This window comes from Mus pahari, chromosome 1 (assembly GCF_900095145.1).
Source record: "Mus pahari chromosome 1, PAHARI_EIJ_v1.1, whole genome shotgun sequence".
Classification (NCBI taxonomy): Eukaryota; Metazoa; Chordata; class Mammalia; order Rodentia; family Muridae; genus Mus; species Mus pahari.
The window spans coordinates 51981841-51999081 of record NC_034590.1 but is presented as its reverse complement, the minus strand read 5'-3'; the positions used below and the strand labels follow the sequence as shown (position 1 = coordinate 51999081).

At 42.0% G+C, this 17241-nt stretch overlaps 1 protein-coding gene across 1 annotated transcript in view; it reads left to right on the top strand.

Annotated features, from left to right (window-relative positions):
* Blm (BLM RecQ like helicase) overlaps positions 1 to 17241 on the top strand; it is an 88445-nt gene that overhangs the window by 59059 nt on the left and 12145 nt on the right. The window contains exons 13-16 of the mRNA XM_021193780.1: positions 5041 to 5147; positions 6234 to 6394; positions 10500 to 10695; positions 14715 to 14905. Of these exons, the coding sequence (XP_021049439.1) occupies positions 5041 to 5147; positions 6234 to 6394; positions 10500 to 10695; positions 14715 to 14905 (655 nt within the window). The remainder of the gene's footprint in view (positions 1 to 5040; positions 5148 to 6233; positions 6395 to 10499; positions 10696 to 14714; positions 14906 to 17241) is intronic.

Genomic DNA, 17241 nt, shown 5'->3' with positions numbered 1-17241 from the left:
TCTCCTTCTCCTTCTCCTTCTCCTTCTCCTTCTCCTCTTCCTCATCCTCCTCCCCTTCTCCTCCTTCTTCTTCCTTTCTTGGTGGGCACTGTGTCTCAATTGTATCTGGAGATCCCTAACACCCTGATTTCCAACAGGCATTGGAGATCCCTAACACCCTGATTTCCAACAGGCATTGGAGATCCCTAACACCCTGATTTCCAACAGGCATTGGAGGACTTGTTAAAAGCAATAAACTCTGATGGTCTGTTTACTTTCCCACCATAACAAACTGTGAATGTTGCTCTCCATTAGTGCCTGCAGATCTTCTGTGGTAGAATGATTTCTTTGTTTTAGTTTTAATTGAATTTGTGATCTACAAGTTTCTGTTCAAAGCTCATAATATTTTATTCTTTTTAGTAAAGGTTTATTTGACCAAATTAAATAGTAAATAGTTCTATTTTCCCAATTAAGTCACAAATCAAACAAATTTCAGATTATATTCCAGATGTTTTTAATAGGAGCTTTGCTGAATACATCCACATCGTCCAACTCACGCTGTTAACATGTGACACAGTAGTTTGCGGTGTTATAAGTTGTACACCATCACCATAATCTGAGAACTTTGCCACCCTCTAAAACTTTACCTGTTATCGATGGTGTCCTTCCCCTTTCCTCTCCTTACCCCACCAGCCATTGGCAACCACCAGACTACTTTCTGTGCATAAGTTTGCCCACACTGGGTATCTCATATAAACATTCGTTCTATTTGTGTATGACTATTTCTTATCTCGCATGCACACGTGTGCGTGTGTGTGTGTGTGTATGCTAGGACAGGAATGTGGAAGTCAGAGGACAACTGGAGTTGGTTCTCTTCTACATGTAGATCCTGGGACCAAATTTAGGTCATTATTAGACTTGGCAGCAAATGCTTTTACCCACTAAGCCATCTCACTGTCCCCCTCACTACTTGGTAGCAAAATATTTTCAATATTTGATGCTGAAAAGAATATTCCATTGTGTAGTTTAGTTCCTTCTTCAGCTACTCACCTAATAGTAGTATTGTTTCCATTTTGTTGGCTGTTACAAATAATTCTCTTATAGGTGTCTCCATTTCTCTTTGGTGTATTGCTAGCAGTTGGATCATCAGGTCATATTATAGCTCTGTGTCATCTTTAAAAGGTTCATTTACTTTTACTTACAGGGTGTATGTGTGCCAGCCTGTTTGTATGTGAAGCACATGCATTCCGGTACTTGTGAAGTGAGAAGAGGGGGTTGCAGGCAGTTGTAAGCTGTGTGTTGTAGGATTTTTGCTGGAGCTTACATACTCTTTTTTTTTTTTTAAATATTTATTTATTTATTTATTTATTCATTCATTCATTATATGTAAGTACACTGTAGCTGTCTTCAGAGACTCCAGAAGAGGGCATCAGATTTTGTTATGGATGGTTGTGAGCCACCATGTGGTTGCTGGGATTTGAACTCAGGACCTTTGGAAGAGCAGTCAGCACTCTTAACCTCTGAGCCATCTCACCAGCCCCACTTACATACTCTTAACTAGCCCCTGCTTCACCCTTTAAAGAACTATCAGGCTGTCTTCCAAAGAGGCTGCACTGTTTTATATTCCTAGAATCTATCTGTGAGGGTTATGACTCCCTCACGTATATCCCAATGTTTGTTTTTGATCTAAAGCATTTGTCATTTTAAATGAATGAAACTTTTTTTTATTATTTATTTATTTATTGTTGGTTTTTCGAGACAGGGTTTCTCTGTGTAGCCCTGGTTGTCCTGGAACTCACTCTGTAGACCAGGCTGGCCTCAAACTCACAAATCCGCCTGCCTCTGCCTCCCAAGTGCTGGGATCAAAGGTGTGCGGCGCCACCACGCCTGGCATGAATGAAACTCTTTAAAATGAACGTGTAGTTGACAAGAAGGGAGATCCTTTAGGAGGACCAACAGTCTTGGTTAATCTGGACCCCTGCGATCTTTCAAACACTGGACCACCAAACAGGCAGCATACACCAACTGATATGAGGCCCCCAACACACATACAGTAGAGGACTGCCAGGTCTGTGTTCACTTAGAGATGCACCTAACCCTCAAGAGACCAGAGGCCCCAGGGAGGTTAGAGGTCAGGTGGGGTGGGGGTAGGGAGGAGGTATGGGATGTGGAACAGTCAGAAGGTGGGTGGGTGGGGAATAAAATATGGAGTGTAAAACATTAGATTAATTAATTTTAAAAAATGAAAAAAATTAACATGAGGTTTAAAGTGGGGAGTGGGTAGGCATAAAGGCATTCCTACTCACAGTCCCTACAGCATTCCTGTCAGTAGGAAGCTCACATCAGCTCACGTAAGTCTGCAGATTTCTTCATCATTTATATTGCTAAGCAGTTGTTTTAGACAAGGCCTCACTAGTTAGCCTTGTCTAGCTCTGAAATCCATATCCTCTAATCTGGTGGGAAAGGATATTAAATAATAGTATCACAAGAATCAGAGTCCTGCATCCTGTGGTAGTTTCAAGGGTCAGTCCTTTTGAGGTGAGAGCTCTGCATGGCTAACATTACATCTGAAGTCAGAACCCTCAAGGCTGGAATTCTCTGTTCCCAACAACACTCTTTACTGTTAACAAAAGTAGGTAAAACAACTAAACACAGGTAGTCCTGCCAAGGGTTTCTGGTGCTGTGATTAAGAAATTTCACTTACACCCATGCTATAATTGACTTCGTTTTGTTTGATACTCTGGAACAGTGTGTGGTGATAACATTCTGAGAGGGTAGAAGGTAAGGTTCCATTGTTTATATTAGAAAGGACAAAGAGGCATATGACGAGGGAAATATGAAAGGTCTGACCGCTGCACATGTGCCATGAGTGCCCCCCATTAATAAAGAAGTAATTTTAAGCTATAGGAAAGAAAGTGTAACAGCAGATATTTGGTAGGGTAGTGGCAGAAACAGAAGAGAAGTGGTGAGCAGTGAAATGGCATGTGTGACTACTTGATGTGAGGACAGAGCTGGGTGTTCTGAGAAACCTACCACGGAGGGAAAGAGAAAGGAGAGAACATGGGGCCAGGAGAACCCACTAAAGTGCCTGTGGAATTGTAGTTCTGTAAGATCCTGACACAGAAGGAAGGAATTCACAGAAGAATCTAGAAGGAAGACAGAAGGCCATACAGAGAATGAACTAAGGAAACATGAAGGATTCATAGGTGCCCAGAGCGTCACCCAGAGGAGGGAATGCTTGTGTCATAGTCACCGCACTCCCTTTGCAGCCCAGAGCAAAAGTACAGGGCCCAGGATCTCTCCATTTGTTTATTTCTGCCATGTGTGTACTGCCCCCTTATCATTTTAAATATTTAAGTTACATTTACTTATTGTATAATTTTCCTTAATCATTTAAATCTTTTAGCCATGTTTGTTTTTGTTTGTGTTTTTGAGACAGAGTCTAACTATATTGCCATTTCTGCTCTGTGTGTGTGTGTGTGTGTGTGTGTGTGAGAGAGAGAGAGAGAGAGAGAGAGAGAGAGAGAGAGAGAGATATGCTGGTGTGTGCTTATGCCAGGCGTAAGCATCTGGTGTCTTTCTCTCTCAGTGGTAATTGAGACAGGGTTGAACTTGGAGCTTTGCTAGTCACCTGGCTGGCCAGATGAGCCCCTAAGATCCTCCTGTCTTTGCCTGCCATGTCACTGGAGCATGTTACTGGACAGAGCTCTTGGCATGGGTGGTAGGGATCCAAATTCAGGCCCTCCTGATTATACAGCAAGCACTTCACCCACCAGGCCCCCACCTCTGCTTCTAGTCCACGTGGCCCCGAGGCTGTGCTCTTGAATTGCCCCCTTTTTTGTTTTAAACCTGCAGTCCAGGTCTCTGTCACCTAGTCTGCGGACGTTGTTCTTCCTCGCCGCGTGTTTGTTTGTTTTTGTTTGTTTGAGTTTCGGGGGGTTGGGTTTTTTTGGTTTTTCGAGACAGGGTTTCTCTGTATATTCCTGGCTGTCCTGGAATTCACTTTGTAGACCAGGCTGACCTCAAACTCAGAAATCTGCCTGTCTCTGCCTCCCAAGTGCTGGGATTAAAGGCGTGCGCCACCACCGCCCGGCTAAATCTTTAATTCTTAATGTAAGGTCCATTTCAGTGTTTCATTATGTCATCTGCCAGGGATAATGGTCAACATAAGACAGCTTGTTAATGAAGTTTGCATGGTGGAAAAAAATCAGTATTTAATATTTGAAGATGCTACCTTCATTTGAGCTGCTGTAACAGCATCATAGACTGGATGACTCAGACAACAGTTTATTTCTTTTTTTTTTTTTTAAGGTTTATTTATTTATTACATGTAAGTACACTGTAGCTGTCTTCAGACACTCCAGAAGAGGGCATCAGACCTCGTTATGGATGGTTATGAGCCACCATGTGGTTGCTGGGATTTGAACTCTGGACCTTCAGAAGAGTAGTCAGTGCTCTTACTCACTGAGTCATCTCACCAGCCCAACAGTTTATTTCTTGTGGCCCTAGATTCTAAAAACAAGATCAAAATTCCAATTCCTCCTTTGTCTGGGGCTCCTCCCCCTGTTTTACACTTGGTGGTATTCACACTGGAGCCATATGCGCTAGGGAGGGAAGGGTCAGTGAGGTCTCTGTTTGGATAGTTTTAGTTTTGTTTTTTGATTTTTTTCCTTAATATTTATTTAACTATGTCTTTGTATGCATACATCCTTGTATATGTGTGGGTACCGTGAAGCCCAAATGAGAATGTTGAATTTTGGAGGACTAGAGTTACAGATATTTCTGAGATGTCTAACATGAGTGTTGGATTTCAAATTCCAGTCCTCTGATAGAGCAGTAACTGGTCTTAACAGCCAACCTATCTCTCCAGCTCCTCTGTTTTTATAAGGACCCTGATCTCCTTAGTGACTCTACCTCCCCACCTAATTACCCCCAGAGGCCCCCTCCTAATGCCATATCATTGGGGGGGAAGCATTTTGGGTGAAAGCATTCATTTGATGATAATGGATACAACTGTATTTTCTCATAGTAATTAAATTTTGTGTTTGGATCTTCTTTTAGGTTTAGCATGAGCTTTAACAGACACAATCTGAAATACTATGTATTACCAAAGAAGCCCAAAAAAGTAGCATTTGATTGCCTAGAGTGGATCAGAAAGCATCACCCTTGTGAGTACAGTTGTGTAATTAATTATGTCTAAAAGTAATAAATTTAAAAAGTCTTTTCTATATTCACTGTACTACAATAGAATACATGAAATTGCATGTTAACATTTTCTTTGTGCATTATGATAGTACCAACTTGCTAATTGTAGGGAATAATATAACTTTGAAATCTCACTTTGTTAGATAACAATAACTCCTAACAAATATATTAAGTATACCTCTTACACACTTGCATTCTCATCCTTGGTGTCGGTCTTTTTCTCTGGTGTATCTCAGGGTATGAATAACACAGCCCTGCTTTAGTGTCTTCTCCCAAGTGTGTTTGCCTTTGCCTTATGGTAGCTAAAATGAGTCTCTGACATTCATAACTGCTTGCATGTGACCCATCTTCAATGTCTTCATTGTTTCCTCATGGCTTTCGTAAACTTAGAAAGCACTGTTTAATAGTTATAATATACTTATTTCATAGTTCTTTATCTTAATTATCCTCATATGTTTTCTATTGAGCTTCTTTTGTACCAAAACTTTGAGTACGGCTCCTTGTACCACTTTATTTCTTTGGTTTTTTTTTTTCCTGGAAGGAAACTGGGTCAGAGGGTTTTTACCAGGCTCTTGATAATTTTTGCCATATGTCTCTACAAAATTTTTTATCAAGGTAGCTCCCCATTGTTGAGTCAGTGTGAGACAGCCCAGGAGTCATTCCTGGACACCCTCACAAGAACAGGGTTACAAATCCAGTCTTACTTCCTGTGTTCACAAATTCCTTGCTTGAACTGTTGTGCATGATCATCCTGTATCATAAGAGTGCTGTAAAGAGCCGGGTGTGGTGGCGCACGCCTTTAATCCCAGCACTCGGGAGGCAGAGGCAGGCAGATTTCTGAGTTCAAGACCAGCCCTGTCTACAAAGTGAGTTCAGGACAGCCAGGGCTACACAGAGAAACCCTGTCTCCGGGGGGGGGGGGGGGGAAGAAGTGCTGTAAAGGTCTCTTTAGGGGGAAATTCCATGTATTCTAGGAACCTGTGGAAATGGGTTGTTATTTAAGTGAAATGGCATGATTCCTCACTACTGCTCTTTGGGCTTCTTGGCAGATGACTCAGGGATAATTTACTGCCTCTCCAGGAGGGAATGTGACACAATGGCTGACACTTTACAGAGAGAAGGCCTTGCTGCCCTGGCTTACCATGCGGGCCTCAGTGATTCTGCCAGAGATGAGGTGCAGCACAAGTGGATCAACCAGGACAGCTGCCAGGTGATGCTTGCAGAAGTCTGCAGACCTTTCATTGTTATCAGCAATCTTGAACGTACATAATATAGGTTTTGTTTGAAATAGGGTCTTGCTATGTAATTGAAACCAGGGCAACCCTCCTGCTTCCACATGTTACCTGGTTTGGCTTTTTCCTTTTGAGGGAGGGAGAGAGGGACAGAGGGAGGGAGGGAGGGAGAGAGAGAGAGAGAGAGAGAGAGAGAGAGAGAGAGAGAGAGAGAGAGAGAGAGAGAGAGAGAGAGAGAGAAAAGTGGGACAGTGGTGGCGCACGCCTTTAATCCCAGCACTTGAGAGGCAGAGGCAGGCGGGGTTCTCTGTGTAACCCTGGCTGTCCTGGAACTCACTTTGTAGACCAGGCTGGCCTCGAACTCAGAAATCCGCCTGCCCCTGCCTCCCAAGTGCTGGGATTAAAAGCGTGTGCCACCACTCCTAAAATGTTATTTTTAGTAATAGGGAATAGGGATTATTATCCTAAGAGTAATAATTGCATCCAAGGAAGACTTCAGCAGAATAGTAGACACAGATGAAATAGTCAAATATATTCTACACTAATTCATGAGATACATGTACCAAACACAGGGCAGTCTTCAGACTCAGAAGGGGGAAGACTGGGCCTGAAAAGTGTCCCAGCCATTCATTGTCATTTGTGTTGAAAATAACAAAGACAGAACCCTGTGTGGTGGCCTATTCCTACAGTCCCCACACTCGGGTGGCTGAGAGTTCGTGAGACTCTACTTTAAAAGGAAAAAAAAATAAAATAAGAAAGTAATTTTTTGGTTTATCTTAACTGAAGTAAGGACAGATTTCAATCTGTATATTTAATCAAAATTCCAATATTTTTCTTTGAAGAACTTTTATAAAATTTTTCTAGATGAATATTCAAGTGAAGTTATGAGTTTGGCAATAAAATCAATAACATGACTGGGTGGAGGTAGTGGTGGCATGCACCTCTAATCCCAGCACTCAGGAGGCAGAGGCAGAGGCAGGCAGATCTCTTGAGTTCAAGGCCAGCCTGGTCTACAGAGTGAGTTCCAGGACAGCCAGGGTTTTGAAAAACAAAACAAAAATTATATCATGAATACTGTTTGCAGTTTGTTACATGTAAAAACACTAGATGATAAAGTTTAATATTTATGAGAAATGGGGTTGGATATGTAGCTTGTGCAGAGGACCCGGATTCAGTCCTCATCAGCACATAAGACTGCACAAGGCACTATAAGACCATGACCTCCACGCGCGGGGGAAGCAGGAGCACCGGAAGTCCAAGACGGCCCTCAGCTACATGCTGGATTTGAGGCTAGCCTGGGCTACATGAGACCCAATCCTGGGGGAAGAGGGAGACAAAGGGGTTGCTTAATGGTTAAAAACATACACTGCTCTTGTACAGGACCCAAGTTTGGTTCCCAGCACCCACATAGGTACTCACAGCCACTTGTAACTCCAGCATGAGGAGATCTTACACCCAAGTTCCAGCATCTGTGGGCACACGTTTGCAACACATGCGTACAACATGCATAATTTTGTTTGTTTGTTTGTTTGTTTTTAAACAGGGTCTTTCTATGTAGTCTTGACTGTCCTAGAACTTGCCATGTAGCCCAGCCTGGTCTGGAGCTCACAGAGATCTGCCTTCGTGGCCTCTCAAGTGCTGGGATTCAAGGCATGTGCCACCATTGTAATTTTTAGAGGTAAAAAGTTATTCAATTATGGAATTGGTTACCTAGTTTAAAAAATCAGTTTATGGGCTGGTGAGATGGCTCAGCAGTTAAGAGCACTGATTGCTCTTCCAGAGGTCAAGAGTTCAAATCCCAGCAACCACATGGTGGCTCACAACCATCCTTAATGAGAAACAAACAATATATATATATATAAGCCAGGTGTAGAGGGCATATCTTTTTTTTTTTTTTTAAGATTTTATTTATTTATTATATGTAAGTACACTGTAGCTGTCTTCAGATACTCCAGAAGAGGGAGTCAAATCTTGTTAAGGATGGTTTGAGCCACCATGTGGTTGCTGGGATTTGGAAGAACAGTCGGGTGCTCCTACCCGCTGAGCCATCTCACCAGCCCAATGGGCACATCTTTTAATCTCTGCTCTTCTGTAAGTTTAAGGACTGTCTGGTCTGCATAGCAAGTTCTAGGACAGCCAGGACTACATAGATAGAGACCCTGTCTCAATAAAACAATTTAAAGTAAATAAAAGAGAATGAGTGTAGCCTCAAGTTTAAAAGCAACACACAAATAAGGATGTTAGAATTCACCGAGGCCATTTTCCTCCAGTTATCTTAAGTGTTGATAAGTGAGCATGGTAGCTTGTGCCTGTGGGCTCCTTACTTGGGAAGCTGAGGCCAGACGCTCATGAGTTTGAAGTCAACCTGGGCCTGCTCTCGCCTGTGGTAAATACAAAGAAAAGGAAGAACTTTCAGAAATGATTGGAATAGCCTGTGCCATGTGCCTCACAGCCATGCACTCACCTAACTAACACTGTGGCTGCAGCTTGCCTGTGTGACTCTAGAGCTACTGTGGGCCAGCATCTCTCTTTTCTGCAGCCTTTGCCAGCTCTCCATCATTAGAGGCTGTAGTGCACTTTCTTTTACATGGAGTATTTCCTTTTTTTTTTTCAACTTAATGCATTGGTGCTTTGACTGTATACATGACTATGTGAGGATGTCAGATTGCTTGGAACAGGAGTTAGACAGTTGTAAGCTGTCATGTGGGGGCTGGAACTGAACCTATGTCCTCTGGGAGAGCAGCCTGTACTCTTAACTGACAAGCCGTCTCTGCAGCCATGGACATCTCTTTTTAATAAAAGAGCCATAGGTTTAGATGTGTGAGTAACCTTGAGTACAAGCCAGTCAGTCCCTCCTGTGCTAATGGTATGCTGATCTGCTGACCCTGGGCCTCTTACACTCCTAGTGGCAAAATCGTGTCATTAGCCTTAATGTGACCACTAGATATTTTTTCTGTCATTTTTGTAATGCTATTCATGCAATAGCAAGTTATTTTTTAAGTGCTTAAAAAGTCAACTTTATTTGTATAATGTAATTTTGCCTGAATATACAGTATTTTGGTCTTGATCAAATTAAGTCCTAGATTTTCAACTGAAATACTCTATTTTTCATTGTGAATATGGAGATGGGGGAAATTTGCGTGTGAATGCAGGTGCCCTCAGTCCCCAGGACTAGAGTTAACAGGCAGTTGTAGAGCTGCTTACAGAGCCCAGCTCATTTTGTTTTTAATCTTGCATATGTGTATGTGGGTACCCACAGAAGCAGGAAGAGGTCCTTGCGTCACCTGGAGTTTATAGGCAATTGTGAGCTGCTGCTCACCTTGGTTCTGGAAACTTGACTCCGGTGCTCTGCAAGAGCAGTTTACCCTCTTTAACAACTGCTCCATCTCTTCAGGCCTCAAAATAGATACTCTTGAAACAAATTTGTCAAGCTCCTAAAGACTGACTGTTGCCTAGCTCCCACCAAATAATTCATATGGATCAAGAAGAACCGTCCTTGGCCTTTCCGTTTGTTCTATTTTGTTTTTATGGGTTTTGTCATTTTGTTTTCTTTCTGAATAAGTAACTCAAACTTTTATCTACAGTTAAAATTGCATAAGCTTTTACTTTGAAATCAGCTGTTGAATAACATGAGTTAGCATACGATCACTTGGTTACATCTTGAAAATTGGTGATAAACACTAGAGCGAATGAGAATATCGTTGTTTCTGAGCCTGGGAAGAACTAGCAGCAATTACCTCTTAGGGCTAAGACCACCTGGAGCCCAGACTATTGCACCTTAACGTGAATGCCATGGCTATGTAAGCAACAGCCACCACACATTCTTATCAGGAACAGAGGACAGACAATCAGCACAGAAAAGTCTGCTTGCAGTTGATTCAGAATCCTTCTGATGGTGATACCAAGTCCACAGAAAGATCCTGCCACCCTGAGCAGGGTCTTCTACCTTCTTAGATCTGAATAGAATCCTAAGTTACCAATATGAAAATCACACCTTGGAAATGCTAAATACTGTTGTGCACAGTTCTTTTAAATTGTTAGTTAATGCATTGTGAGTCTAATAGGCTTCTATTTTCATATCAGGTTATCTGTGCGACAATTGCGTTTGGAATGGGAATTGACAAACCGGATGTGCGATTTGTGATTCATGCATCTCTTCCTAAATCTGTGGAGGGTTATTACCAAGAATCCGGCCGAGCTGGAAGAGATGGGGAAATATCTCACTGCGTGCTTTTCTATACCTATCATGATGTGACCAGACTGAAGAGACTTATAATGAGTAAGCCACATACCACATTCTGTCTGTCTTGGTCCATCTCTGCCCCTGCTGTTGTAGTACTTGGGTCCTATTCTTATCAGTCATAGAAAAATGGAGGCATTTATATATATTGTAAAGTTTATTTTACTTTCTTATAAAGGTATACATTATTGTTTAGTGAAGTCATGTGATGCTGACATGCACAAAGCAGTGTATTCCAGAACAGGCAGGCTAACCCTCCAGATCGTGGGTTCCTTCATACCCTTCCAGGCCCAGTCGTGCGCACTCTTACATATAGCACCCCTTCCAGGAACCATCAGAACCATCCAGGTTAGTGGAGAGTTGAGGAGAGCCAGGAATAGAGGTGTATGACTGAGTCTTGCTTGCTGACCTTGGAGAATTGCTTGAACCTAGGAATTGAATTGATTGAGGCTGGTCCAGGCAACAAAATGAAACCCTGTCTCAGAAAAATGAGAGGGGAGAGTGAGACCCAGTCTTAGAGGGAGGAGGAAAGGAAGAAGGACAGGAGGGGCAATAGAGCCAAATTCCCCTGTGTACCCCTCTTCTACTTTACCCTTTTCCATTAGAGACAGGCAGCACCTTGTATTCAGTGTTCGCCTTGCCCAAGTGCAAGTGTCTTATAATGTAAATCTGTGAGATGTCTCAGTGGTTAAATGCTTATCACCAAGCCTGATAACCTGAGCTCAGTAACCCCAAGAGATGTCTTCTGTCCTTCACTTATATATGAGCTAGCATATATGTACATACATGCATATATTGGTGTGCATTTGTGCACATAAGTAAAATATAAATGTAATTGTATTATAGAATCATAAGCTTTTTACTGACTTCACGGTCATCACCATGTGTCATCACAGCCTTGTACAGATGCCTTTCAGCGTGGGTATACTTACATATGTCACCTCAATGTCAGCTGGCTCAGGAAGCTGATTTTATCATGTGCGCTCCCTTCTTAAATATGTTTTGTAATCCTATGTTTTTGAGACTCTGGTCTCCTTTATGCTGGCACAGGTACTGAGCATAGGAAATGGCAGTGGCCACAGTAACTCCTGTGAAAAAGTGAGCTACAAATAGATTTTGTAACTTGCCCAGGGTACTTGAGGGACCATTTGTGGGAGGAACGGTCTGATGCGCTGTCATACTGGTGCAGTGTGGTTCATCCGCACTTCCCATATGTTAGGGCAGTTTTTTGAGTTGGGTTAGTTGTTTTGTTTTTGTTTTTTAAGACAAGGTTGTTAGTTTCTTATTGTTGTTTGTTGGGCTTTTTGTTGGTTTTCTTTTGAGATACAATCTCACTTGGTATAGCCCAGGTTGGCCTTGAACCTGTGATCCCCTGCCTCAGTCTTTTAAGTGCAGCAGTGAACCACCAAGCCACCTCTTGCTGTCTTAAATGCTTTACTACCTGTCAGCTCATTTTATCTTCACCACAGCTCTAAACGATGAGACAATTACTTACCTTATTGCAGAGGAGAGGACAAGATGGAGAAGTAGTGAGGCACAGGTCCCTAATCTTCAAGTTCATCTAACTGCAAAGCCTGAGCGTGATCTTAACTGCACCCAAAGGATACTCAGCCCAAAGCAATGAGTTGGCCACATGTGGATGGCTGATTTGTGTTCTTTTTTTTTTTTTTTTTTTAAGACTTATTTATTTATTATATGTAAGTACACTATAACTGTCTTCAGATACTCCAGAAGAGGGTGTCAGATCTTGTTACGGATGGTTATGAGCCACCGAGTGGTTGCTGGTATTTGAACTCCAGACCTTTGGAAGAACAGTCGGGTGCTCTTACCCACTGAGCCATCTCACCAGCCCTGATTTGTGTTCTTAAACTGAACCTGGACAAGCAGCCTTCCATGTATGGTGGCTTGACTGATTTCAGCTTTATGATAGCTTGATTTGTTCAATTAAGCCATACTTTAAATTTTAAATTTTGGTAGGGGGAGGCTTCGGAGGAAGGCTCTTAATTTTTATTTATTTATTTATTTAATGTATGTGAGTACACTGTTGCTCACTTCAGACACACCAGAAGAGGGTGTCAGATACCATTACAGATGGTTGTGAGCCACCATGTGGTTGCTGGGAATTGAACTCATAGCCTCTGGAAGAGCAGCCAGAGTCTTAACCGCTGAGCCATCTCTTCAACCCCATCTAAATTTTATTTTATATGTATATGTAAATGCCTGAATGTATATGTGAACCACGTGTGTGCCTGGTGCCTGTGAAAACCAGAAGAGGGCATCAGACTCCCTGATAGCTGAATATGGTCTGCCATGTGGGCCCTGAGAACCAAACCCATATCCTCTACGTGAACATCAAGTGCTCTTAACCACTGAGCTATTTCTCCACCCCTACACTTTTATGAGCTAGTAAGATACAGTTTGGTTTTATCTTGTGATGTAGGGTGCTGGCAGCCTCAACTTGTAGTCAGCCGTACGACCGCCAGGGTCAGTGACCAGCAGTTTATGCCTGCTATGTTACCCAACATCTACAGGGACATTAAGTGCATGTCCCATGTATATTTTCAACTCAAAACAGGCTTATCAAAAATATGATCTTTCATAACTCTAAAAAAAAAACATTTGTATTAATAAGTCTAAGTATTCAAATCATGATAACCTAGCAACCATTTGAAAAAATAATACTCAGAAACTGGAAGTAAAATAGTAATTTGATTCTTTAATAATAATGCTTGCCTATTAATGGAACGTATACACCAATGGTTTTTATTGCATTTTAATTTATGTCCTGTGTGTGCATGCACAGGTGCATGCCACAGTGCGTGTGTGATAGTCAGAGAACAACTTATGTGAGTTGGTTCTCTCCTTTTACTGTGTGGGTCCCAGGAATTAAGCCCAGGTCATCGGGCGTAACAGAAAGCACCTACCCTGCTCAGCGCCTCACCAGCCTCATTTCTTGTTCTTAAACTTCGGACTCAAATAGCTTATGTGCACTCCTAGCTTCTGTTGTGTAAGCACATGTGGGGGATGGTAGGGATCAAACCCAGGGCCTTGCATGTATGCTAGGCAAGCTTTGTACCACTGAACAACATCCCCAGGCCTTGGGGCTTTTTGTTGGATGGTTGTGGTAGTTGTTTGAGACTAGCTCTCAATTATGAAGACCTGGCTGGCCTAGAACGCACTGTGTAGACCAGGCTGGCCTTAAACTTTCAGAATTATGCCTGCCTCTGCTGTCTCAGTGCTGGAATTAAAGGTATGTGCCTGGCCAGTCTTTTCTTGTTGTTGTTTATTTATTTGTTTGTTTGTTTTTGAGACAGGGTCTCACTATGTAACCCAAGCTTTTATCAAACTCATGATCCTCTTGCCTCATTACTGGACTGGGATTACAGACATGTACCAACAGCCTTGTCATATTTGCTTTACTGCACTACACCACAGCAACTTTAAAGTTCCAACTTCACAAGCCTGTGACCGAACTACCTCAAATGACCAGTTTGGACAATGTGCAACAGATGTGGGCATTGCTATTTCCCTTAAATCTAGGACACCCTGTCTGAGTTCCCTAGAAGTCCCCTGGATTCTTGACCACTGTTTCAGAAGTCCTAGTGTACTAGGACTTCAGATATGGATTCTGCCTGCTTCCTCTAGATATCCAGCTCAGCACATCTGCTTAGAGAGAGAAAATTAACTCCATCATTGGGGGTAATAAAACGTAAAGAATTTTTCAATTTGAAACAAACATTTTAGTATGAAATAGCTTATGAAAATCCCAATATTTTGGAGCCTGGGACAGGAGGATTCCACAATTTCAAGGCCATCTTGTGAGACTTTACCTGGAAGAAAAAGAAGATGAAGAGGAGGTGGAAGTACAACATTCTTATAAAATTAAACCCATGAGAGGTGAACCTGAACAGCCAGTAACTTGCAGCATAAAGATGTCATTGGCACTGTATTGTTAATAGCAATGTTCTTATTTATGAATTTACTTTAAATACTGTTTTCATATTCTTTTGGTTTTCTACTATAAAATTTAATTTTGTTCTGCTCTTCATCTTTTTTAGTGGAAAAAGATGGAAACTATCATACAAGGGAAACTCACGTCAATAATTTATATAGCATGGTACATTACTGTGAAAATATAACAGAATGCAGAAGAATACAGCTTTTAGCTTACTTCGGTGAAAAAGGATTCAACCCTGATTTTTGTAAGAAATACCCAGATGTTTCTTGTGACAATTGCTGTAAAACAAAGGTAATGCAGGCCTTTAATCCCAGTACTTGGGAGGCAGAGGAAGGCGGGTCTCTGAGATCAAGGCTAGCCTGGTCTACACAGTGAGTTCCAGGACAGCCAAGGCTACATTATGAAACCCAATCTCAAAAAAAAAAAAAAAAAAAGGTAAAATAGTACAATAATAAATAAAAGTAGGCCAGGCATAGTGGTACATGTTTGTAACCCCGTGCTTATGGGTCAGAAGCAGGAAGGTCAGAAATTCAAGATGGTCTTTTACTATATGATGTGTTTCAGGCCAGCCTGGGCTACATGAAACCTTAATTCAAAAAGTAACAAGAAATAAAAAAGTAAGAATCCAACATGGGCAAGCATAGTATTTTAAACTTAACGATAATCTCTATTTTGAGATCTCAGTCTCAGAACAGTAGTGGTAGTCTTTTTGAAAATCACTTGTTTAACTGTAAAAGCGGTGAGAACACCATGATGATGTCATCCCAGCAGTTCAGAGACTGAGGAGACAGGAGGATAGAGAATGTAAGGCCAACCCGGGACCACAAGATGAGATCATGTCTCAAAATAACAACAACAACATGGTGTCTGGATAAGTTTAATATTAGCAGGCCTAACATAGCCTTGGAGACTGTTAAACTCATTCATTAGGTACTTAAATTATGGCAATTTCTCTCTCACATACACACAATCTCCCCAGTACTGGATTGATCCTAAATCCTCAAGCCAAACTAGGCAAGTGAACTATATACTCACGCCCCACCTCTTTATTTTATTTCTTAAAAGACCAGATCTTTATAGCTGGCCTAGTTAGCGTCACTGTCAACTTGGCACAGCCTATAGTTATCTGAGAAGAGAGTCAGTGAGGGATTGATTGCCCACATCAGATTAGCCTGTTATCATGTCCCATGTCTGTAGGGGATTATTTTTTATTATTATCAATGTGTGAAGGAGGGCCCAGCCTACTGTGGGCTGCATCATTGCCTGGGCAGATGATCCTGGTCTATAAGAAAGCTGGCTAAGGGCCTGAAGATAAGGCTCAGCAGTTAGGAGCACTGGCTGTTCTTCAGAGGACCTGGGTTTGATTCCCAGCATCCACATGGCAGCTCACCACTGTCTGTAGTTGCAGCTCCAAGACTTCTAACGCCTTCACACAGATACACATGCAGGCAAAACAGCAATGCATACATAATAAAAAAATAATAAACATTAAAAAAAAGAAAGAAAGATAGAAAGAAAGCAAGCTACACAGAAGCCAGCTAGCAGTGCTCCTCCATTGTTTCTGCTTCCCGTTCTTGCCTCAGTAATAGAAATACCTATAAACTGAAATAAGTCCTGTTTCCCCCTAAGTTGCCTTTGGTCAGAATGTTTTATCACAGCAACAGAAACAACCTAAAATAGTAGCCCAATCTGTCCTAGAACTCAGAGTGTAGCCCAGGCAGGCCTCAAATCTGCAGGGATCCTTCTGCTTCAGACTCCCAAGTATTGATGTTACAGGCACTGAGCCTTTACACCTGACTTACAGTTTCAAGTCTTAACATTTACGGTGCCTCCCTGTTTATAGACTTTTGTACACTTGCTATGTTATTTAAACTAACTTTAGTGTGCTAGGAACACCAGTGAAGGGAGGCAGACCTGTAATACAGCGTACGATGAAGTGTTACAGAAATATACAGAGCTCGGCAGAGCAGAGAGAGACTTACTCTGTGGAATCTGTACATCCATTGCCATTGCACCTACTCACCCTAGAAATGCTGCTGTCTGTTCACTTGTCACACAGCTGCCCTGTGGCAGGCTCTGTTGTAGGGATTTAGGGTACATCCACTGTGCAGAATTGGGGTAGATGAAGGCAAAAGCATCAGCTAGTGAGGAGGACAGATGCTGAGGAAATGCAAAGAGGAACTAAAAGGAAAAGTGGGGAAGAGATTGTCATGGTGGCAGCCCTTGTGGTTAATCCATTACTCAGAAGATAGATCTAAACTAGATAAAACTAGCCTGCCCTACATAGCAGGAAAATGACAATAGCACCAAGGACTGAGGAGAGACGAGAGACTCTGTGACCTGCACAGATGGTAGTGTCTTTCTTCCTAAAGATTCATCTCACAAGGGACAGAGCACTGCTCCAGGAGCTGTGAAGGATGAGAAACTTAAGTTCCTCTACGTACAGTGGATCTCTGTGAATTCCAGGCCAGACTGCTCTGCATATTAAGTTCCAAGATAAAACTAGGATTGTTACACAGAGAGATCCTGTCTCAGAAAGAAAGAAAGAAAGAAAGAAAGAAAGAAAGAAAGAAAGAAAGAAAGAAAGAAAGAAAGAAAGAAAGAAAGAAAGAAAGAAAGAAAGAAAG